The sequence below is a fragment of the Engystomops pustulosus genome, chromosome 6 (genome assembly GCF_040894005.1).
Source record: "Engystomops pustulosus chromosome 6, aEngPut4.maternal, whole genome shotgun sequence".
In the NCBI taxonomy this organism is placed as follows: Eukaryota; Metazoa; Chordata; class Amphibia; order Anura; family Leptodactylidae; genus Engystomops; species Engystomops pustulosus.
Window position 1 is genome coordinate 61,435,683 of NC_092416.1, and position 26,817 is coordinate 61,462,499.

The following is a 26,817-nucleotide window of genomic DNA, read 5'->3' on the forward strand; positions in this document are numbered from 1 at the left end:
CTGCTGCTGGACATTTCATTAATGAGGGGAGGCTACTGCTGGACATTTTATTAGTTAGTGGAGGCTACTGGACATTTTATTAGTGAATGGAGGGTGCTGCTGGACATTTTATTAAGCACTAGAGGCTGCATTTCCCGCTAGGCTTATACTTGAGTCAATTACATTTTCTATTTTTTTGTGGTAACATTCAGGTAATACTTGGGTCAGTTCATACTTGAGTATATAAGGTATATTTATTTTTCCTGAAAAGGGAGGAAGACAAGATTCAGCGAAGCAACCTCATCCTCGAAGCCAGAACTACTGCACATGCGCAGAACTCTGGCTTCGCAGACGAGTTTGTGCAGCCTTCAAAGAAATTTTGCGTGTTCATAAGATAAACTTTTTATATACATCTGGGGCACTAACATTTTTACTAAAAAATACTAAATACAGGAACCTGCCACCTGATCTACCTCATTAGGTAGATCCGTGAAGGTAGGTCTCCTTTAGCAGCTAAATGAAGCACGGATCCTGTTTCAGCATGTAAATGTTTGGGTTAAAATGATTAAATCCATGTGGTTGATTTTCTTAAAGAATTTAGCTGCACTAAATAATCATTCTCAACTTGAGTAGTCTCAACTTTACTTTCAGCATCCTCATTGTAATACATGTAGAACAAAACCCACAAGAACCAGGGTTGTCACTTGCACCAGCCATCCTGGGTTCATGCCTAGAATTACTGAGCTATCTCCACTTCCTTAGACCTACAGTCTGCTGGATGTTGCGGTATGTAGAGGTAATAGAGGGATAATAATCCCCAGAAAGAGGAGAGTATCACTTTGTTACGAGCAAATTGTGTATTATTGCTGTGTATTTAGAAGAAATAAGCGAAAAAACAAGAGGCAAGTAGAACTATAGTAGTACTATATTGGTTTGTGTTGGGGTAAACAATAGGGCACTATGTAGCCACGTATACTAAAAATAAGAAGCTTTGTTAGATGCAATAATGTGATGCAATAAGGGCAGAAAGTGCATTCATCTCACCTCCACCTTGCATTATAATATTAGGCAGTAACTTAGTATTAGTGTATTGTCTATTACTGATATCCTGTACATAACCAAATCACAAACATGATCCAAGATGCATTTCCACCATTTCACCACACAGTGTCACTCTGGTCACAAAGAACATTCCCAGGCAGTAAGAAATTGCTGAAGAGGTCTCTACACATTGCTGATCATAACAATCCTAACTTTCATAAAACGCTTGTCTTTTACATTTATAAAAAGGATAGACATTTGTATTACTCAAACTGGTCAGTGTCTCTTAAAGGAAATCTACCATCAAAGTCAAGCATGATAAGCCAGGGGCACTTCCTCATAGATCCAGGTACAGTGACTGTGGTAATCTGCTCATATTTGTTATCCATGGCCGCTTTCCCTCTTAAATCAAGTTTCATAATTATGCTTATTAGCCAGAGGCCTCTAGGGGTTAAAATTGCTCCAGCGCAGTGTAACAGCCTGTGAAGCTGCAACATGGAGGGGCTCTGACAACACAACCATACACGTTATGGTTCATTAGCATAATTGTAAAAGTTGATTTTAGAAGGAAGATGACCACAATCACAGTGTCTGGACCTATGTGTAAGTGTCCTGGTTTATCATGATGGATTGTGATGGTACATTGCCTTTAAAAAAAAATGTTAATGCATGTGTTTATGCCTGTGTTAACCTTGTGTTACCAAATACATGTGTTAACACAATGTTGATGCATGCCTTAAGATCGCTTTTATGGTTGCAATTGGTAAACTCAAATATTAAGATCAATTTAATTAGGCAAATCTCTCTTTAGTTGTTGCATTGCATTTTGAAACACAAGTGTGAAACGCCACATGTGACTGCACCCTGAGGGAGCGTTCAAACATTGGGGCAGATTTATCAAGCAATTACAGATCAGCTTTCATTTTACCAGAGCTCATGAATATTTTAAAGGGGAGCTGTGATTGGATGCCATAGGCAAATAAAAAATATTTTGACTTTTAGACAGTTTGATAAATCTGCCCCATTTAAATGGATTCAAAATGCAAGAGGCAGGAGCTTGGCCCAAACGGACAAGCATTTCCACTGAAACTTTACTTTTTAATCTGTTTTATTGCTCTATTTTGTGACTGTCTTAGCATTTCTAACTTAAAAGTATATTTTTGGTTATTTCACTTTTAGTGACATTATGATGATTTGTTAATGTGAACACATGACAATGAGATTTCTGTTTAATCTACACATGTTCATCTATTACCTTTAGCAGATGTGAAGCTAAATATTTCCAATTCTTATGCATTTTATAAAAAATTTTAACCTTTGAATCAAAATTGTATTAAAGGGAACCTGTCACCAGGAGACCCATTTTTAGCACTCCCCCAGTCCCCACAGAGCATAGTACATACACTGCCAAAGTGTTTTTGTATAAAAAAAATTGGTTTTACAGAAAAAAAGATATGTTATATTGTACCTTTCATTAGCATCTGCTGTGTGACTAGGCAGTTGCCTTTTGGGAGGGGCTGGAAAGGAGCAGTTCCCCCCCCCCCCACCCTTGGGATTCAGCTTCTCCATGTGACCTTTTCAAATATATGAAAACACCCACCACTTGGCTTAGCGACGCCCCCTGCTCCTCTACAGCCAATCCCGAGTGTGGGGAGTTATTCATATATTTGAAAAGGTCACATGTTTCCCAAGGGTGTGGGGGAACTGCTCCTTTCCAGCCCCTCCCAATTGGTAACTGCCTAGTCACACAGCAGATGCTAATGAAAGGTACAATATAACATATCTTTTTTTCTGTAAAACCTATTTTTTATACAAAAACACTTTGGCAGTGTATGTACTATGCTCTGTGGGGACTGGGGGAGTGCTAAAAATGGCTCTCCTGGTGACAGGTTCCCTTTAAGGTTTCTATAAACTCTTTAATGCAATTTTAAGTATCTGCTTTCAGAATTAAATGGTTTGTTGGGGTTTAGTACAATTCTTTATGCTGTAATCTTGGTTTAATTTGTACTCAAAATGGTAAAAATTGCTTTGGCAAATAATGTAACTTATCCAGATACTAATTTCCAGAAACGCCTTGCAGGGACAGGGATGTACAGAGGATTTCTTGTGTTTTAGAGAGAATTGTTCACTGAAAGGCTAAATATTGCAACATAACATGTGACCACTAGATGGCAGCATGGTCTGAGTGATTAGTAAAGTCTACATCAGATAAGTTTGCAGTCTCCGTCCAATGTGCACAAGTAGCAGTAGCCATCTTTTATGGTGTAGACCAGTGATGGCAAACCTTTTAGAGACCGAGTGCCCAAACTACAACATAGACCCGCTTATTTTTCGCAAAGTGCCAACACAGAAATTTAATTTGTGAATTATACTCCCTTCTCTGTCACAGTTTTCATTGATACCAGCACTGAGGACACCAATAATGCAGAAGATAGTCCCAGGTAGCGCTGTCACTTTAAAATACCTCTGTGCACAGCAAGTCCTGGGCTGTCTGGGACTGCAGGAAGATACCTGAAGTCATCTCTGGTGATGGCCTGAGTGCCCACAGAAAGGGCTCCGAGTGCCACCTCTGGCACCAGTGCCATAGGTTAGCCATCACTGGTGTAGACCCTCCTCTCCCCATTTGAGACATTTACAGCATATAATCATAAGGACCAAATATTACTGAAATACAGTGATTAATTTTACTGACCTTGTGTCACTGTACAAAAATCATGATGCAAAGAACAAGACGGCTGTACAAGAATGACATAATACCACTACCGTCCATTGCTACAAAATAATGACTTAATAATTTATTACCTCTACCGTAATCACTGAAAAATGGTGACTGAATAATACCACCTATATTCACACGACTGTATGGGAGACGTATATACGGCCAATGTATATATGCCTTATATAGACGGCAATAGGTGCACAGCGCCATACGGGAGCGGTACGGTGACACACACGTGCGGCACCGTACCATTCCATAGCCGGGAGAAAGATAGGACATGTTCTACTTTTCCCTGAAATACGGCGCCGTGCGTCATATATCGCTATGGAGAGGGGCAGGATGAGCAGCACCTGGGCGCCGACGTGCCCGCCGTGCTACGGTACAGCGGGCACAACAATGTGTGAATGTAGCCTTAATAATACAGAATAAAAACCAATACAAAAAAAGAATAAAAACATTAAAAAATCTGATGACTTATTTTTTACTGTCTTTTTATTACAGTAGTATGTACAGTGGTTTATATAGCAGTCTGTATAGCCCCCTCCCCCGTAATAGCACATAACTTGTAGTGTAGTGACTTCTCCTTCTCCGTTGGCTGTGAGTCACTGCTGCTGAATTTGTACCAGCTGTCTTTGGTTTTTGCAGCATATCTCCACACTGCGCCCTTAAAAATACCATAGTATAAGATCACCTGGATGTGTATATACAACCCCTCACTACTAAAGGTACATACAGCCCCCATTCATGTATATACAGCACCCCTGCTATATATTTCCCCCAATCTATATGTTGCACTCCTAATTCCTTTATTTACAGAGCCTCTTACTTTACTGCACCCCTTCATCAAATTATGTACAGCACCCCTCTCTGTTTTTACAGCGCCCCTCCAATCTATATACTGCACCCCTCTGTAGAGAGGTCCCTTTATACAGGGCACCCTCTATCTCACCCCTCCTCTGTATAATCAATCCTCACCCCTCTCTATATAGACCCTTTCATGCAGAGCCCCCTTTTCTCTTCCCCGCTCCATTATATAGTTAATCTTAACCCTTCTGTACAGGGGCCCCTTTATATAGGGCCCCTTCCTTCCTTGTTCTTTATAGTTTATCCTCACCCCTCTGTATAGGGCTACATTTTATTCAACCAACAATAAAATAATAAACTTATACACACCTCCAGAGATCCCACAACGTGCTCAGCGCTTTCTGTAGTCGGGTCCTTCTTCAGTGGGAAGGACACAACGGTTTATGAATCACACATCACCCTTTCTTGGGAAGGTCACTCTGCCTGCACTTCTCTCCCACTATATGTACAGTATCTGTGTCTTGTGTCTTCAGGTTTTTACACTTTGGCTATGAATATTGATGTTCCCATTCACAGCAAGCAGTGATCTTGAAAAAACAAAACAAAAGGAAAAGGCTTATTTGTGTAATGCAGAATGTTATTTACGTACCTAAATGTTCCCACAAGTGATGATCCCTCTTTCCTGGACTGTTAGTAAGGTTGGGGATCACTACATCAATGAGCTGCCTTTGTGGAGGTCTTAGAAGGTCATCACTATCAGTGACTCATAGTGAGCATGGCGGGTCCCTCTGTTAAATCTGTTATGATGATTCCTGTGGTAAGAAGGTTTATTCTGTTTGGCCGCCGGAGTAGTGGAGCCATTTCACTGGAGGCATAAAACCTAATTCTTCATATTGAGCAAACCACATGCTAATAGCCACTAAATCCTCACTGATTCCTACAAGGTCACTAGAAACAGGGTCACATCCCAGAAGTGCTGTGACCGTGAATTATATCTTACATATCCTATGGGGTGGAGGTTGTCACCCATTATCACCCATTAAATGCTGCACTAAAGCAGCTTTACTGTTTTCCTCCATGGACTATCTTAATGGATACTGATATCTGTGTTACAGCTTCTTATCTGTAAATTTGTCTTTTCAGGGAGGAGTGAAAGTCTTAATTACGGGGCCATGGCAGGAAGCCAGCAATAATTATAGCTGTTTGTTTGACCAGATCTCAGTGCCTGCATCTCTAATACAACCAGGTGTCCTGCGCTGCTACTGCCCAGGTAAGAGAACACATGCTCTGCACATACATGACAGATGGGGGGAAGCTCAATGATATCACCCGGAAATTACAATAATAATCATGGTCATTTGACAGATGTACGAGATAGATAGATAGCTAGATAGATAGGTTCAGTGAAGAGGCAGCACTCCTTGTAGTAGTGAAAGGGGTAAAGCTTTATTCCATAAAAAGCGACATTTCGGTGTACCGTTACACCTTTATCAAGCACTCCAATATAGTGAAGAAAAAGTGGTCCTTTATTTGACAACGGCTGGTATCACAGCAGAAACATCACTAGAGGTGGAATAAAATGGCACTTTTTTCACTATATTGGAGTGCTGTTTTTCTTTGAATATTCACATGGACTCTTACTGGTGAGAGTGCAGGATAGCACCCATTGCTTTGGAAACTTAAGAACATGAGTGAAATATATATTTGGATGAGATAGATAGATAGATAGATAGATAGATAGATAGATAGATAGATAGATAGATAGATAGATTCCAGACATGAGTGCAATTCTATTGCATTGAGAACTCTCCTACTAAAAAACATAACATGATATTTTTGTACTGTATAGGACAGAGGGAGGAGGTGGTGCCATATGACCCCTGGTCATATATCTATCTATCATAGACCACCCCTTTGAGAAGACCCCCTTACTAAAAGACCAAACCTTTTTTTCATTGTTCTTTTTTTTTTTTTCTATTATACTCTATGTATGCCGCCCCTCTATAAGCAGATCACCTTTTAAAACACCAATTTTCTGCGTGGTCTGTTTGAAGAGGTTTTACTCTATAAAGATAGTGTCGCTAGATATATAGGTTATAATCATAATATATATACAATGTAGTGAAGATTGATATAATGAAAACCAGTAATACAAGAACCATAGACATTGTATTTCTAAGTGTATTATTGTTGGATTATTACAATTTCTTGGGCTGACGATAAATCTTTCCTGCTTATAAGTATAAATGCATACAAAAACTAAACGTGGCCTAATGTATTTAGGATATTAATCTCTATTTGAATGAGTCTGCTCCAGGGAATAAGTGGATATGGTGTAATCAGGAGGCCATAATGGCAGATAGAGCAATCTAGAAGGACTGGAATAACTGTATTATACACACTCATCTGGTTCTTCTCAGATATCATGGACTTGTTTCCTGCAAAGACTATTTGGCAGAAGGAGGTCCCTTTTTTAATATTCTTTGGAACAAATGCACTTAAGGGCAAGGTTCACTGTATTGTAATGCTTAACACAACAATCAGTGGTTTTCTTTACATCCTGGATTTGGCTCCGGATTCCTACAATCAGTGGTAATTAAGGGTCTATTTATAATGACTTCTATATAAGGAACTACTATGAAGCTCTCATTATTGTAGAAAGATGGTGAATACATGAGGTGTAATTGACGCGAACAGAGGATCAGTGGATTAAGGCCAATTCTCCCATGAGGCAAGATGAGGGTTATAGCAGTATAATCAGCTCATTACTGAAGATGCTATGGCCAACCCCTCACGCTTCAATCTACCTTCTTCCAAGATTGCAGGAACAGAATTGGTGAAGCCCCAATTACAAATCTATCTGCAAGGTATCATTTCGCTATAGGTCAGCCTGAGAGATCAGAGCCCAAGTGCTTCTCCTACCTGTACCATACCGTGCATATCCATGCCACCGATTGAAAGAAGCAATGAAGATGAAGGAAAGATAAATGTATCATTTAAGACAGGTCATAAAATATAACAACCAACTTCTGAACATCCTCCTACAAAAAGGGTGAAAATTAGGTTGATGACCCTAATCTAGTCAAGAAGAAAGGTGAACCTCCATACCTAGTGATGGCTCTAGATGAATCTTGATAAGTCACTGTTAAAAAAAGCTTTGGTGGAGATAAACTGATCAAACAAGCCAGAATTGTGGTGTCATTTATAACATAATGTCACGGTGTGTGTGACTTCACTGAAAGTGTTGTATTTTGAGTACATTTCTGAAGTTGACAAACAATATCAATGATTTGCTGATAGTGGACAAACCCTTTAAGTGGTTCAGAAACTAAAACAGTTCCTTGTTCCCTGAAATAGTCCCTAGTTTATTATACCAAACAGCCCCCTCTTGATTATTTTATATACATCCCATTTATAGTTATTTTACATAATCCCCCCTCACACTCTATGGATTTATTAGATACAGCCCCCCTTATTGATTCCTTGTGTACAGCCTTATGTGGGCCCCCCAGCAGTTCTAGGCTCCGGCACTTGCCCAGGTATGCCTAGTGATGGCACCGGCCCTGATCTGGCATATAATATCACTAATATTAAAAAACATTATTGTGATATTATGTTTTTTTTTTTCAAAAAGGCCCAAACTTTGAGAAGTAAAAAAAAGATGACACAGTGGATGAAAAATTTGATTTATAAGACAATAAGACAATTTTTTCTTGCGATATGGAACGGTACAGTGGGCAGCTATGGAAAATGCCTTTAAGGAAGAGCATCTAAGACAGGACTCTATATTACTTCAGCTGCTAATAAGGCAATAGACTTGGTCCATAAATCATGACTTTGTGTAGAACAGCTATAGCTTTCTGAGGTTTTTTTGAGGTCACATTATTATTGATCCAGGGGAAGTAATTATCCATGCAAAAGTGACATTACAGCCGCACTACTGAGCACCAACATATGGGGAAAGCTGCTGGAATCTAGAAGATAAATGGGTGTGTGATTAAAGGAAGGTGAGAAAAATTAATATGATATTATGTGAACTGATACCAGGAAATTATAGCAAAAACATTCACATGAGAGTTTCTTGAGGTTCTACACCTTTTAAGGGAGTCTTAGTTAATGTTCACATCTCCATATCTTGAAGATTATAGTAGTTGTGGCTTATCCACAATGTCCTGAACCATCAATGATCATTGGGCTTCTGAAGACTGTGCTTCTGACGTAGTTGATTTTTATAAAGGAGGTCAATTGTTGTAACTCAATTTCTTCATTGAGGTCCAATGGCTCTAGAATAGTCTACCAATAGCCAGTTTGGGGTTAGGATTCAATTCTAGACCATACCCTTCCTTCTTACTGTAGTAGTAGTGGCCTATTGGCTCTGCTCCTGGATATTAGGGCTAGACTTTCCTTCAACCTTTCACATAAATACTATGGATAGGAAAAATGGCTTTTAGAGGCCTCTTAACAACTAGTACCCAGGGTACCTTAGTCCCATTTAGTTCTGACCTGAACCAAATATGTTGAAATATTCTACAAATCAGATCTTGGATGATTCCCTTATCTCTAATTGTATCCATTTTTCCTGAAAACAAGTATGTTGAGAAAATTGTTGACATACCGTGTTAGCCAGGAAAAATAAAAAATCTGATGTAAATACTTTATATAAATTATATTTTTCCTAGCCCCCCCCCCTGCCCATCACCCTTCTCTGTGTAACATAACCTCCACTTTTATTGCCCCAGCTTATCTTAATTGAGTCTCACCATATGTACTACCGTATATACTCGTGTATAAGCCGAGTTTTTCAGCACAAAAAATGTGCTGAAAAACCTCACTTCGGCTTATACACGAGTCAAGAAAAAAATAAAAAACGTAATACTCACCCTCCGGTGTCCCGATCTTCAGCGCGGGTCCCGATCTACCAGGCGGCGGCTGCGGTGGCTCCTCTTCTCTCTTCTGTAGCCGGCAGATCGCATCCATGCGATCTGTCGGCGGGCGCACAATAAGATGCAGCGGTGTCGCGGTTGATGACGTCATCAGCCGCGACACCGCAGTATCATAGTGCGCGCCCGCCGGGAGATCACATGGACGTCATCTGCCGGCTACAGAAGAGAGAAGAGGAGCCACCGCAGCCGCCGCCTGGTACAGCGCCGAGGATCAGGAGCCTCGCGCTGAAGATCGGGACACCGGAGGGTGAGTATTAAGTTTTTTTATTTTTTTATTCGCTTGGCCAGGGGCAGGCTGTATAATTTATAGGGGCAGGCTGTATACCTTATGGGGGCAGGCTGTATACCTTATGGGGGCAGGCTGTATACTTTATAGGGGCATGCTGTATACCTTATGCGGGCAGGCTGTATACCTTATGGGGGCATGCTGTATACCTTATGGGGGCATGCTGCATACTTTATGGGGGCATGCTGTATACCTTATGGGGGTAGGTTGTATACTTTATGGGGGCAGGCTGTATACCTCATGGGGACTGGCTGTATACAACATGGGGGCTGGCTGTATACAACATGGGGGCTGACTGTATACAACATGGGGGCTGGCTGTATACAACATGGGGACTGGCTGTATACAACATGGAGACTGGCTGTATACTACATTGAGACTGGCTGTATACTACACGGGGACTGGCTGTATACTACACCCTTGGCTTATACTCGAGTCAATAGGTTTTCCCAGTTTTTGGTGGTAAAATGAGGGGTCTCGGCTTATACTCGAGTATATACGGTAATTATCTTGTTGTAACATCCCTCAAATATTGTGTTTTTCTCTCAGTGCTCCATTTGACATCTGAAAGCTTGCACCAAATATAATTTTTCTGGTTAGCTAATAAAGGTATCATTCCTTAAGCACTTTTGTATTCTTTATACAAAAGTATTTACATCAGATTTTCCTGACAACAAAGCAGATAATGCTGGCATTTTTGGTAAGGGAGGTCTTGAAGCATTGAAGAGGTAAGTAATTTTTTTTCTTTAAATAAAATCTACTATCAAAACGAAGTATGGATAAACTCTTGGAAAGCATGGAAACACTTCATAGATCCAGGCACTGCAAATGTGGTGATTGTCTTATATTTGTTATCCATGGCCTCCTCCCTTCTAAACTCAACTTTTAAAATAATTCAAATGAGCCAGAATGGCACTGGGGGGAGGTTACCAGAGCTGCTCTATGCGGTATCTTAACAGGCTGTTAATCTGTGCAGAAGCACTCCCCTCCTCCCCCCTCTCACTGTGTGAGATTATAGCAGGAAGAGGGAAGGGGGAAGTGTTGAGGAAGCAGTGGGGAGGGGGGGACGTGCTCCTGCACAGTGTAACAGTCTGTGAAATCAAAGCAAGGAGGGGTTCTGCTTACGCCGCCCAGAGCCCTTCTGGCCCATTATCACAATTTTAAAAGGCCATGGATAACAATAGTAAGATTACCACAGTCACGGTGCCTTTATCTGGGAGTAAGTGTCCCTTTTTTATCATTCCTGATTTTGATGGTAGATTTCCTTTAAGTTATCCAATGTCAGTGATCTCCATTTATATGCCAGAATGTGGTTTTAAGGTGGGATTTCTCCTTTAAGATAAAAACTGAATATTACATCCTGGAATATTTATAAAAATGCCAACATTGCATGTATTTTCCTCCCGTGCCATCTATTACCTTGTAATGTAATGCATTACAGTGTATCCCAGAATGCTTTTCCCTTTGTGCCTATTGTTTATTTCTGCTGTTTCAGTGAATATTACCTGTAAATACTGTCTGGAAAAAAAAATTGGTTGAGTAAACTGTTTTCCTGTGTTTTACCAATGGAAAGAAATGAAATCTGACAGATTGCCAATCTACACTGCTAATGTGCAGGGCGCCCCCACTTACTTGGGAGATCTGAGGCTTTTATATCAGCTGTCTGTTCCCAATGGGGAGGGACATTTTTTAGTTCATCCTCAAGTCTAGTTCATTAATGGAGATTATCAAAGCCATTAACATAAAATGGAACCCAGCTGCAGAAAAAAGCTTTTATCTATTGAGTGTATCCATATCAACACATTTTAGGCCAACAACAGGGGTGCAGGGACATTTATCTGGTGTAGAAGCACTGAAATAATCACAATTTCTTGCATACTGTAAAAAAATTGTGATTATACCACCACCACACCATGTGGGTGTGAAGGGAGCAGCACTCTTTTTTTCACAAAACTACACAGGTTGGGCACTGCATAGCTTTGCCCAGCCACGCTGCCGCCAACAGATACGTCGAGGGGTCTATGCAACTTGATGTGTCCACCAGGACAGAGGGGACATGGTCTTTATCATATGTATTCTGGCATCACTGAGACCCCCACTAGTCAGCAAGTTAGGCCATATCCTGTAGATAGGGCCTAACTTTAATTTGTGGGAAAACCCCTTTAAAGAGAACCTGTCACCAAGGACCTCATTTTCACTAAAGGTTGCAGAAGCCCATTACAGCTGGATTGCAAAGATGTCTTTCTGCCTTTTCTGAGCATTTTGCATTAAAATACAATAGTGTGTTTTAATGCACCCTGACAGAATCCTGTTTTGAGTCCCAGGTTTGTATTGATTTGGATGCATTTAAAAAAAAAAAAAAAAGACTTGTCTGTGCTGCTTACTCCTCAGCCCCCACCTTACTGCTCATGTACAACTCCTACCTCCCCCTCTGTCCTTAGGAGCAGGAGGAAGGGGTGGTATAGGAGCAGAAATATGGGGGGGGGGGTGAGAGCTGATAAGTGAGGCAGGCATTTTTTTAAATGCATCTAAACCAAAACAAACCTGGGACTCCCATTGTCAGGGTGGACGGTAAGATAAAACACACAATTATATTGTAAGGCAAATACTATTGTAAGGCAATCCAGCTGTAATGGGCTTCTGGAACCTGTCTTTAGTGAAAATTAGGTCCCTGGTGACAGGTTCGCTCTAAGTGAATGTACTATGGTAGCAAAGATTGGGCAGCATAGCCCTATATAGGTTGAATGACAAAATAATAGAAGCTTATTTATAGGGGTTCAGCTCTATGGTTGGTAGACACCCCTATACTACTTATTCACTGTACTGCTATAACATCCATTGACATCTTCTCTGAATGTAGTAATAGGAGAATACAGGCAGTACCCGGGTTACGTACAAGATAGGTTTTGTAGGTTTGTTCTTAAGTTGAATTTGTATGTAAGTCGGAACTGTATATTTAATAATTGTGACCCCAGCCCAAATTTTTGGCCTCTGTGACAATTGAATTTAAAAAATGTTGGATTGTCATAAGAACCAAAATTAACAATAAAGCAGTGGTGGCGAACCTATGGCACACATGCCAGAGGGTGCATGCAGGTAGGCGTTCCATCTCCCCAGTCTCATCAAAGTCGGAGCTCCGGCTCTGTCCATTGCAGCCTGAAGCTGATCGGCTCTGCTCTCACTGGTGATGCCTTAGTGAGACAGTAGCAGCCGATCAGTGCCCGCCCCTATTCCTCTTCAGCCCTGGCCGCACGGTGCATGTGATGAGGCAAGTATGTATGTGGCCACAGACATCTGTCATACGTGTTATCCCAAATCCACCTGTGCCCACACCTTCCACCCCACAACTACCACCACTTTGCCCTACAGATCCCCTGCCAAATTGGATTCCCTAAACCTTAACCCCATAACAGAAAATAACGCCAAAAGATCAAAATACCACTTTTTAGCCATGTTGCAACATGTAATAAAAAAGTGATTAAAAGTCTGTACGGTCCTCAAAATGGTAGCATTAAAAACATCAGGTCATCTCGGAAAATAATTACACTACACACAGCTCCATACAATGAAGTATGAAAAAGTTATCGCCAAAAATGGCAAAATAATTGTTTTTTTTTTGTACAGGTAGTTTCATTTTTGTAAATGTATGAAAATATTATAAAACCCATATAAATTTAGTATCCCCGTCATCGCACAACCTAAAGAATATATGAGACAAGTCATTTGTGGTGCACAGTGAAAGCTGTAAAATCCAAGTCCACAAGAAAATGGCACAAAAGTGTTTTTTCACCAATTTCACTGCATTATGCAGAAAACAAACCCTTACAAAGCTCTTTACATGGAAAAAAAAGTTAGATTTTTGAAAGTGTGCTATTTATGTGGTTGTAATGGTGGCCTCCTGATGTCAGTGTTATTTGTCTCTTGTATAGGGGTATTGTGGCACTATTGGACTAAATTGCTGTGTTGGCACCTTGCAATAGAAACATCGGCTTTGGTTTGCAGTTTGGGCACTCGGTCTCTTAAAGGTCCGCCATCACTGCAATAAAGCTTAATTGCAGACACCTTTGATAACTGTTACAGCTGTTCATTGTAGTCTGAGGCTAAAGTACAGTAAATTACCAATGTCCAGAGATCCGTTTGTAACTAGGGGTTGTCTGTAAGTCAGGTGTTCTTAAAGGAAACCTACCACTTGAAGTGGCAGGTTTCCGATGGCAATACCGAGCACCAGCTCAGGGTGAGCTGGTGCCGGAGCTTATTTTAGTTAGTGTTTTAAACCGCGGTATCGCGGTTTAAAACACTTTTTAAACTTTATAGCCGGCGCAGGCAGGTACGCGCTCGGCGCTTACCATGCGCGCGGCTCTCATTCACTTCCTATGTAGCCGCGCGCACGGTAAGCGCCGAGCGCGTACCTGCCTGTGCCGGCTATAAAGTTTAAAAAGTGTTTTAAACCGCGATACCGCGGTTTAAAACACTAATTAAAATAAGCTCCGGCACCAGCTCACCCTGAGCTGGTGCTCGGTATTGCCATCGGAAACCTGCCACTACAAGTGGTAGGTTTCCTTTAAGTAGGGGATCACCTGTACTGTAACTCTTGCAGCTGCATATTTCTCTATAGCCTACGTTACTTGACCATTTATTGTTTTACTGCTAATTTTGACATTAAAAGGCTATTCATCTCCTAAAGAAGAATTTAGCAACCTGAGTCATAAATAAGAATCACAATTTATGATGCTTAAATTGCAAGATGTCTAAGAAGATCAAACAAAGTGTTATACTGTACAGAGGTTTATGCGCCCTGTCACTGCTGTGACTACTTGAGTGTGAGTCACTGAGAGAAGGACAATGAAAGAGCTAAATAAGTTCATTGCTTACAAACATCATTGATTGTTTTTTATTAATATGAAATAGACAAAAAAAAATTCAACAGTACCGGCACAACTACTTATGTCAACCAAGCTCATCATAACAAGGCATTGGAAGGATCCCCTATGTCCACCAGTGGATGAAGTAATAAGACAATTAAATACCACGTGTGCGTATGAAAAAGCCATAGCTATACAAAACGGGAGAACTCCTCACTTTTAAAGCCCAATGGGAGACTTGGACCAGTTCCCAATGCTACACTGAGTGACTTAGCCATTCGCCACCACAGCACCATGAGGCAAGACCACCACCACAAGAAATTATAAAGAATTTTTGTTTTCTTTCCCTATTGAAGTTGATGGACAACTTAAGGAACCGGACTTCAGTGGTACTGACCGGTCTAAGTAAAGTCCAAGTTTTGGTTAAATGAAGAAGCACTACTACACATGTTCTAACCTAACTAACCAGCATAATTGCAAACTAGCATAACTACTGATGTATCGGGATAGACATGTAAAATGTTTATTACAGGCGGTCCCCTACTTAAGAACACTCGACTTACATGCGACCCATAGTTACAAACGGACCTCTGGATGTTGGTAATTTGCTGTACTTTTGTCCTAAGCTACAATAAACAATTATAACAGTTATCACAGGTGCCTGTAATGAAACTTTATTGTTAATACTGATTCTTATGACAACCCAACATTTTTAAAATCCAATTGTCACAGAGACCAAAAAAGTTCTGTCTCGGATTACAATGATAAAATATACAGTTCCGACTTACATACAAACTCAACTTAAGAACAAACCTACAGACCCTATCTTGTAAGTAACCCGGGGACTGCCTGTATATACAATTGCAAAAAATATTGACTCCTTATTGTAGGCAATAGAAAACCTCTTCATGTCTATGCTGTAAACTCCACATGTAAATACATGAGAACTATATGAACTATATGAAATAACAAAATAGAGATCCACTGTAAATTAACAGAGTTAAATTTTTAAGAACTCTGCCTACTGTGTATTAAAACATTCTTGATTAGTCCTGATCTTACCACTGAGGTAAGTAGTGCACCACCATATCAACAAACTACAGCAGAAGCTCATTGTACCTTCTGGGCCAGGTTCTCCATTTTATACTGCATTGAAGTTTACCGTATCAAATATATCCTTCACTACAGTGCATACATTTTTTATGGACCACTCAATACTCGTCAATGACAATCCAAATGGGTATTAATATTTCTACGTAAACTAATTTGCTTTTTAAGAAAGTACTGCAGCAGTTAGCAATAGTAATAGTGGCCGTAAATCTCAGGCAGAAAGATAGAAATGCTATTTTTATAATACAAAATAAATTATTGATAGTAATTACATGTTTATTGTACCTCAGGATGGAACAAACAGCATAAGTAGCGGCATCTTACTACACAATCTGGAGATTGCCAATGTACTAAGTGTAACAAGGAAAGTAATAGTGAGATGTGGACATGAGGGGGTTATATAAATGTACATGATTTATGATATTAATTAAAATTAATGATGGTAAAAAAAATTTCACATATGGTACTGATCAAAAACACAGCTCATCCCCCCAAAAACAAGCCTATGTACGACTGCATTGGAAGTAAAATCTATCTGTCATCTATCTACCGGATCTGATATTATGCAGTTGAGGTTGAATAATTTAATAAAGTGGTTTGTGACTATTTTACTTCCCTGTTTTCCAGCACATGACACCGGACTGGTCACCCTTCAGGTTGCCTTCAACAACCAGATCATCTCCAATTCTGTTGTGTTTGAATATAAAGCGAGAGCCCTTCCAACACTGCCTTCCTCCCAGCACGACTGGCTCTCCCTGGACGGTAAGAGCAGACTTCCTCGGTTTATCTTAAAGGGGACACGTCACCAGTAGTTACTTATACTATACATTATACAGTTTTCTAATGAATATGGTACTCATAACGACTATTACAGAAAATGTTGCCCTGAGAAATATGCAAAGAAGGGACCATTGCTACACCTCAGGTCCACAAAGTATATTTTAGCATATGGATTAAAATTTTAATTTCTTGGAACTGGAATAATGGACAAAAATAATAATGGCATGTTAGGAATATAGTGAATGTCTCTACAATACTCTAGAGGATACACTTCCGAATAAAAGGGATTCTACCAAGCCCTCAAGCGTCATAATCTTCTCAAAGCAAATTAAAAAACGACAATGATTTCTAGCATACCATACTTATTCCCTTTCATTATGCTGTTACTGAGAAATTCCTGTTTAAATCCGGATGCTAATGAGGCAATAGCTCCACCCATAATGTGCCCTCAGCACTCAGAGCACTGCTATTCCTGCCTGGACTACTACCTTCTCCTCCTAGTGCCACTCCCTGCTTCTTATAAAACACATGTTTTCATTGGATGGAGAGGGTAATGGTCCACTCACTAGTTGCAGTGCTACACCCCAGGCCCAACAACTGTATTTTAGCATAGGGATTAAAAATTGAATTTCTTGGAAATAGAATAATGGCCAAAAATTATAAGGGCTGTTAGGAATACAGTGAATTTCTCTACAACATGCTCCTGGCAGATTATAACATTTTGGAGAATTAAAGCATAAGGCTTAATTAGTACATAATTAGTATATAATTAGACTATAGTGTATGGTTGGTACACATGGGATTAGCCAAAAAGGGGTGAATATGAAAAGGTGGTTGACATCGATACGTTGTCACTTTTCACCCTAATTAGATTTTTGGAAAACTGCCTGCTTATTTTTCTACCATTATTAATAGAGGACTTTGCCAGGACCTGTGGAGGCTTTGCACCCCCTCTATTGAAGATTCCCTATACTGTGTAGACTTGATTTTTCTATTCATTCACTTAGAATGAAATATTTAGTTTAAATAGAAGACTTTAAACCTGTCTGTAAGGTAACAATAGATATTATACATTTATCCATATCAAATATGATTGCATTTATTTACTTACTGCCCCTTTACCTGCTTTCTATGTAGCCCAGAATTATACTTACCTTGTTCTGCTGTGTATAGGTTTACTTTGTATTAGATAGAAAAGAGTTTCTGCAGGGTTCAACTAGGTTTTTTTTTTTTTTATTAAAGGTGAATAAATAAGGAGATGCTTTATATTCACCTGCCTGACACAGGGCATATATTCACCACCTAATTGTCTGTATACATAAAATACCTTTATGTAGCATTCATAACTGTAGATCATTATTTGTATATGGTATTGTACTGTATATATAATGTATATTTAACTATATTCTATATACTATATATATGGGAACGTTCCCTATAAAGGTAAAATTAAGTCACGGTCTGACATACTTGGCCATGCTGCTAACCTGGAAAAGGTGTTGCTGGAAAAATCCCCCAGCTTTCAGTCAGAACCGTAATGGTTGTGATTGATTGCTTGTACAGGTGTATTAATAGAAGGGAGCAGGCATATAGTATTAAAGGGGATGTCCAGGATTAGAAACATGTAAATGTGACCTAGCTCTGACCAGTAGAATAGCTTTGCACACTATCTAGCTGCCATTGAAGTCTGCAGTCTGCAATTTACATGTGATTAACACCCATAACATTGAAGAGAGACTATATAGAGATAACCATGTAGTGGTTATGAGGGCAGGGGCTCCATTTTTTAAGAAGAGTACTGTAAAATCTCATAATTTCTGAGCACACTGATAACAGGGAACAATATGCTAGAAAGATTGCAGTCAAAATAGACATGATTCTCCTGTGTGGTCCCTGCTTTCCTAACCTAGAGGGTCTACTGGAGAGCTCCTGAACCTAGAGGGCCACTTGTTGGAGACCCTTGTAATGTTTTTGGCCTTCCTTCTTACAAGTGTGGGAATCCATGTTACTGACTTTCTGAGGGTATGGCGGTAAGGAGGCTGGCGGTGCTTTACCAGTACGTCTACAAGATGAATGGACAGTCTTAGGCAATATTTCCTCCTCTGTTCCCCGAGATGAAGACTGATTTTACAATCTAAATGAAGTGTGCAGATTCTATTTTTTATAGCAATTGCCTCAAACTTTCTTCCCATTCTCCAAAATTGATTTATTTACTTGGTCACAGTATATTGTCATTGTATTTTTTTGTTTCATTTTGATATTTTATATTATTTCAACAATTGATTATTTTTTCACTTTCTAAGCATAATGCATAGAGTGGTAAACTTTAGCACAACTTAAAATGATAGACCCTTTCACTTTAAGGTATTTGACAGGTTTTCTAGAGGGCACAGCAGTCATCAAGTGGTCATTTTATCATCCTCACCCAAATATGCTTATTATAAATGACTGCTAGAGGAAAAGACAGTGTTTTCGACTTCTTATCCCAGTGTCTGAACTAGTTCTTATTCATAATCCACATTGACTGATTATCTAATGTAGTCTTTAGGCATTGAAGTAATGAGATAAATGTCCATCTGCTGTCAGTAGATGTGTCCTCATGAGCCATTAGCTTGGTTGCAAATCTCCATAAACCTAAGGGTTTACTGTATCATGGGGGAGGCCTAATCAGGGCAGATTACCATAAGGCTGTCTGTAGATGATTGTATATAGGTAATGATAGGCTAAACTATCGTAGGTCCTTCAGTAGAGTTTACAGTGCAATTCTGTATAACAACATGGCAGGCACTCAGTTTCCTACAACATTGCAGGTTGAAGGTAGTCAAATTAAATTCCAAATTTGTCCTACAATGACCATCCCCTTTTTTATGGCCACACATGCTGCAAAGTCATTACCTGATACACAGCAATTAGCACAGAATGAATGGCCGACACAAGAAACCTAATGAGTATGTCCTGTGCTTCTCTTATACGATGCATCATATAAGTAGCCTGATACTCTCAGCAGACTCCAGCACTGATCTGAGTGAGACCAGGACAGCTGCAATGCAGAGGCCCTTCAGGGAGGAAAGATTAAATAATTATACCATGACTTATATAAGTTTCCTCGCTCTAAGTACACAGATTGCAGTAATAGCAGAGAAAAATGGAAAAGGTCTGAATTGCTGCTCACAAAAGATCTATGTGAGCCTGTATATACAAATATATATCCAAATATGTCACATAAATACTGTATGTAGGAACAGTGCCTGAAATGTGCATCAATATCACAGACCATCCGTTGTAATAAAGCAGAAACTGTTACAGATGGATTAAGATTGCCAAGAACCATGGGCTGTAAGAAAATAGTGGGGCCCCTACACGTCTAATTGTGTGTCTAAGGGTGGATTGGCCCACTAGAGCTCCTAATGATCCTCCAAACTGTAAGACTGGTCCTGCAAGGTGTGTAGTTTAACAGCACACATTTTTGAGCATTTCAGGGATGGACATTCCTCTCTTTATTATCTCAACAATTCAGTAACAAACTTAGTGGGGCTTGTGGTGTGCATTTACGCCCTAGTCGCCATGCGCCCAAACTGGACATAAAGTGTGTATCAGCCTAAATAATAGACATTTATTAATTCTTATAAACATACTGCATGTCAATTGTCAAAGTAGTAGTTAGTGTCAATGAACTGTTGTTTAGTAGTAGCAGGAAGTTTCAAGTACTGGCAGCCATTTTGAACACCATGGTCACCAGCTTCTCCTTGACCTCCTCTCTCTAGCTTTCTCATCCTGTAGATTGTTATGAACCAGAGATGCAACTCTGAGCTTCTATGCCCCAGTGTTATGTACCAGAGATGCAACTCTGAGCTTCTATGCCCCAGTGAACCCAATAGTAGTTATATACTGTTATGTATGAAGAAGCCTTTGTACCCCCTGTAGCATTGTCCTTTAGGGTAAGCCTTAAAGCAGTGGTTCTCAACCTGTGGGTCGGGACCCCAGCGGGGGCCGAACGACCAAAACCGGGGGTCACCTAAAGCCATCGAAGCCGCAATTTTTTTGTGTTTTTACTGCGAGTTGCATGGTTTGGGGTCACCACAGCATGAGGAACTGTATTGCGGGGTCACAGCATTAGAAAGGTTGAGAACCACTGCCTTAAAGGGAACCTACAACCACAGATCTACCTATAAAGGTAGATCAAGTGGGAGGTGGATCTATAGGAGTTTTAAGGGCAAATCCTCACATCCTGCAATTTTTTAATAACTTTTATTATGTAAATTTTCTAAAGCGGCTACTGGGGCATGGAGTAGCCGGAGCTGAGGCTATAAGGCGCGGCTACTCCACACCCCAGTAGCCTCTTTGTTCCTCCTACCAGAAATCTTGTCCGTGAAACCTGCCATCTGCACATGTGCAGGACAGCAGATTCGCAGCTGCGCAGCTCTGGCTTCAGAGCAGTGACCGTGCAGACGCGGGCCTGCTGTTCTGCACCTGCACAGATGGCAGGTTTCTTGAACGAGGACGCGCAGCTACAAGGAGGGGCTATCCTCACGTCCTATAGATCCACCTACCACCAAATCTACCTTTATAGGTAGATCCCTGGTGGTAGGTTCCCTTTAACCTTTCTGATTTTCCACTGAAAACCAACATAAGCAGGTTCCTATTGCAGTAAGCTGCCTCCCAGCTAAAAGCCTCCAGGGAAATGTATGAAAGACCAGCAGTCCTCTTTGCCCCATAAAACTCTCAATTATCTGCTGCCTATTACTAGCCCTATATTGGCAATTCTGTGTTTTTCTTCTTCTAAAGCATTAAATGAAATATTACAGAGATATATTTATCACTAAAATGTCCAACATTAAAATTCTGACTCATGAAAGCGCAAAAGTGCTTTATACCAAGAAACCCCATCGTTCTCTAGAAATAGACGAAATTACAATGTACTGAACTGCTTTAAATCCGCTTTTACATTCATGACTATTGCTCTAAGATTGAATGTTCCTCTCTGATAATCTCTATCCTGGTCAGAAATGACCTAGAACTGAAGACATGTTATTCATCTGACGCCCATGTTTACTGACACATTTTATTTTTGATTTTCCACCATCATGTTTATATTTTAAAGGAATCATCTTCGGCACCAGCTATCATCCCCCCATGATTTACACTGCAGTTCTGCTTCATTACTATTGATTGCTGTATTTAAACATTAGTCAGTAGATGGAGGGTTTCCATTGCAGCTCATGTGAATGACACCTTTGGAAATAATGGGGGAGACTTGTGGTGCAAAGTAAGACAATGCACAGTTAGACTAGACAGTATTAGGACTGTTTCACACCTTAGTATGAAATATTCTGTATCTTTCAGCACACAAATTCCATAATATTCAAAGGTGGAATATGATGCATTTGCCAGCAATGTAATTTTAATGTATTTCGTCATTAAAAATGTAAGGTGCTATTTAATTGCTAAATACTGCTGCAGCGGCTTATCGACATGAATAAGTCATTGCATGTAAACCTCCCTACATGGGATGACTTGTGACTTTCGTCTGTTCATATTCACATTAACACACGTGGCATATTCCTGTTTAAACATTAGGAGGCAGTGATATAATAGCTACAGTATAATCTCAAACATAGAAACACCAAAAGAGGGCCCCTATATAAAATGTGAACCACCCTCCAAACTCCAAAACTGACAAAATCCAAAAAACAAGAGATCTCAAACATAGGGTTATTATAGTAGTTATATACTCAGTATACTCATATAAAGGAGCTAGTAAAATAGTAGTGATATTCTTCTATATACATAATTTTGAACTTTTGGTGTAATATAGGTGGTATGTTCTTATATTATACAGTATTATAGTGTATATAGTATTGTGTACAGTATTTTATTTTTGTACAGGGGAGCTGTTACATTATTCATTTCCTTAATATTAGAATTAAAGTAGTACCTGGTGGCAGTATCACATTTAATTCATTCTGTACAATGAATCAGTATTATTTGTTATCATTGTATACAAATAGGCAGTATGATTTTGTTATATTCTGGCACAACTTGGGCAATATTATTTTGATATATTCTCATAGATAATGTTCAGCAGTATTATAGTAGTTATATTGCTGTACATAGGGGGCAGTATTATAGTAGTTATATTCTTGTACATAGGGGCAGTATTATAGTAGTTATATTCTTGTACATAGGGGGCAGTATTATAGTAGTTATATTCTTGTACATAGGGGCAGTATTATAGTAGTTATATTCTTGTACATAGGGGGCAGTATTATAGTAGTTATATTATTGCACATAGGGGCAGTATTATAGTAGTTATATTCTTGTACACAGGGGGTAGTATTATAGTAGTTATATTGCTGTACATAGGGGACAGTATTATAGTAGTTATATTCTTGTACATAGGGGGCAGTATTATAGTAGTAAAATTCTTGTACATAGGGGGCAGTATTATAGTAGGTATATTCTTGTACATAGGGGCAGTATTATAGTAGTTATATTCTTATACACAGAAGCAGTATTATAGTAGTTATATTCTTGTACATAGGGGGCATTATTATAGTAGTTATATTCTTGTACATAGGGGGTAGTATTATAGTAGGTATATTCTCGTACATAGGGGGCTGTATTATAGTAGTTATATTCTTGTACATATGGGGAAGCATTATAGGAGATATATTCTTGTACATAGGGGGCAGTATTATAGTAGTTATTAGGGAGTACGTATCACTCTGTCTATGCCAGAAAACTGGAGAAATTTGCACCTGAAATGTTTAAGACTATTTTTAGGCTGTATTCCGACTCCAACTGAAAAGGGGTGTGCTCTTGGTAAAAGGGGGCATGGCCACACCAAAAATAACCTGTGAGACAGAAAATTCAATTGCATGTGCAAAGTACGACTCGTCAGTCTTATACTGCACCAAATGAATCATCCAGCGTCAGGCACGATGATTAATCTGGAGCAGCAGAGTATTGTCTAGTTCTACTCCGCACTGGTCTAAAGACCAACACATTAATACATCAACTCCCTACCACACTACAATTCACTTTTAAAGTAACTTGTTCATTTATAATACACAGAACTGTACACATTACTTTAAAATGTCTAACAAAGATATATTTTAGCATCTGCTTGAAAAGCTCTGGTGAGTTATCATACCACTAGAATTTACTACATCTCACATAAAATATTACATTCCTTTACTTTTTATTCTTTGTTGGCAGAACAGACGATAATTTGTCATGTTGCTAATAGGCACAGTTTATAACCTTTCTTTACTGTATGAAATAACAAACTATAATAACCAGTGTGAGACTCATAATGTTCAGCAGCAACTAGAAATTACCTGGAGTAACCATAAATTTAGCCTTTCTGCCAGGTATCATGAGAAATGTATATCATAAATCCAAGGTGCTGTCCATGCTTAAAGTGACCCTGTCACCAATAATTTCATTTTTGGCTGGTGACAGGTTCCAATTGCCTATGTTATGCTGATTTTCAAAAAATGCCTTTGTCAGTATTCTCATTCATTTCAATACTTTATATAAGTTTAATTCACTTTACCTGGCTCCCTGCCAGCAGTGAGTAGTGAGTCCTATAGGGCGTGCGGGAGCAGCTGACGCCTGTGTGTGCCTGTGTCTCCTCATAATAATAATTAATAATAATAATAATTTATTCTTCTCTCCTCCACACCACCCCCCTCCTTCTCCTGCTGCATGTACATGACAGGAAGTGGGGAGGGAGCTACATGAGTGTGCAGGAGAGGAGACTGACACAGGTAGACACATGCTGCAGCTGCCCCTCCCCCTAGACTCACCACACGCTTAAACTACTGAAATGATTCAGAATGCTGACAAAGGTAATTTTACTACAGCATAACACAGACTATTGCAACCTGTCACCAGCTAAAAATCACATTCCTTGTGACAGGTTTGCTTTAAGTAGATCTTGAAGAGAGCTGGGGATCAGTCGATATTCTTAACTAAGCCACTCAGGGTGTCAGGTAGCTTTTGAGTAAAGACAGATCAAGATCCAGGTACTCTTTGTAGCAGACCCACTCACAGCACAGCACAGGGAGACAGTTTAATTCCACAAGGCAGGTCTGAAGTGCATGATTTCAAAACCACTAAAGAGACCACCAACACTAAATGGAACAGGTGTCCTGAGACCCCCATTTCAGGGGAGTTTTAATGCTATGGCAGTCACTCCTGTAACCTGCTGCCATATTAAATGTCTATTGGACTGATGAAGACAGTAGATTAAAGTGCTTGGTTGTAGACATTGAATGGAGCATCATGGTGGACATGTACTCACCAACTCCTTTAAAATGTGTATTCTGGGCTCCAATTCTAATGGTACGTAATGTCACGGGTGTCCCTGCGATCCATGCTGCGGTGCCGCTGCTGCTGCCGCTGTCCAGCTCCCCGGCCCTGACTCACCTCTCCAACGCTCCTGCTTCCCAACTAGGCTGCGTACCTCCACTCCTAGGTCGCACACGCCGGCTCTCTTGAACTTAAAGGGCCAGAGTCCTCCTGATTAGGGCTCGTTAATCCGACTTGCCCTTATAATCTGGCACCTATGTTACCAGTGTTCCTCCGTGTTCCTGTGTTACCAGTGTTCCTCCATGTTCCTGTGTTATCAGTGTTTCCTGTCATCGGTTCCTGGCTGCCTGCTCTGTGTGCCAGTTTCTGCCTGCCTGCACCATGTGCCAGCTCCAGTGGTCCTGCCGTGAGTCCCAGCTCCTCCTTCCAAGCTGTACACCTTCTGTCATCCCAGGCTCGGACTGTGTCCTGCATCTCCCTCCGTACTACCTTGGCTGCCACCATGGGCCTAGTCGCACCCATGAAACGACCTGGTGGCACCCCACCACAGCAAGACCATCACGCTTTGCAGCGGGCTCTGGTCAAGACCAGGTGCCACTTAGACTCCGGTCCTGGGTGTCGACTAGTACCATCTCCCATGATGGTCCAGAGGGTCCACGACTCCAGAACCCTTCTGCCAGTTACAGTCTCCTACTCCAGAGCTGTGACACGTAACATTCATTAAAAATGTTTATTATGGGTATCCACTTTAATAAAAGTGATAGACATACAGAACAGGAGTGTAGCTGCTGTAGTTGCAAAGTAAGTGATATGGGTCTAAGTTTCCCAACTTCAGGGATAAATGGGACAACTAGGATGTACATAGTATTTACAACCCTTTCGTTAGGCTCAAAAGAATTTAGATGACATTTTGGGAAATCTGGTTGATTCAGTGTCTTTGGCCATTTTTTATTCTTTTAACAATGATGGTGCAATTAATTGTCCAACATACAGCGAATCTTAGAACAGCTGTTCACATTAGCATCTTCATGAATCCAGATTTAATCTGATCTCAGAAAGAAGATGCTATGTTTATATGCAATGAGGTAGTGGATAGGTGAATTAGACCAAATCCTATCAATCATTTTAACGATGGACTTGCTAAAAGAAACTAAAGTACAACTGTATGTTTAATGCAGTTCTTAAAGTAGCATCCCACCAAAAAAAATTATTTAATTAATTTAGATTTCTAGTAATTATATAATTACTATAATGCTGCCTAGCATCTACAGGAACTTAACCAGTATAATACTGCCACCTATGTGCAAGAATATAACTATTATAATATTGCCCCCATGTTCTGTACAGAAGAATAACTACTATACACTGGGTACGGAACGTATTCCGATCTATTTATTTACTCATTAATGTACACTCTGCTCCCCATCTTGACAGATAGATATGTAGATAGATATGTAGATATTTTTGCTAATTTATTAAACAAGAAAAACTGAAATATCATCTATATCTAAGTATTTAGACCCTTTGTTGTATCACATGCTGTCCATTTCCTTCTGATCCTCCTTGAGATGGGTCTATTCCTTTATTGGAGTTCAGCAGTGTTTAATTGAAATGTAATGAAAACTTTAAAGGGGGTCTAAATACTTTCCGTACCCACTATACTATTGCCCCATGTGAAACACAAGAGTATAAATACTGTAACACTGCCCATACGTACAATAATCTAACTTATATTTTACTCCATGTACTGTACAAGAATATAACTTTTATAAAACTGCCACCTTATTCAAGAATATAACTACTATAATACTGCCCCCTATGTACAAGAATATAACTACTATAATACTGTCTCCTATGTACAAGAATATAACTATTATAATACTGCCCTCTATGTATAAGAATATAACTATTATAATACAGTCTCCTATGTACAAGAATATAACTACTATAATACTGCTCCCTATGTACAAGAATATA

The 26,817-nt window shown here is 39.8% G+C and overlaps 1 protein-coding gene across 10 annotated transcripts in view; it reads left to right on the top strand.

The window, feature by feature from the left end:
* The window catches only part of CAMTA1 (calmodulin binding transcription activator 1), a 1,053,810-nt gene that overhangs the window by 941,964 nt on the left and 85,029 nt on the right, over positions 1 to 26,817 (top strand). For all 10 annotated transcript variants that reach the window (XM_072156284.1, XM_072156283.1, XM_072156282.1 and 7 more), the window contains 2 exons: positions 5,687 to 5,813; positions 16,372 to 16,506. In XM_072156284.1, the coding sequence (XP_072012385.1) occupies positions 5,687 to 5,813; positions 16,372 to 16,506 (262 nt within the window). The remainder of the gene's footprint in view (positions 1 to 5,686; positions 5,814 to 16,371; positions 16,507 to 26,817) is intronic.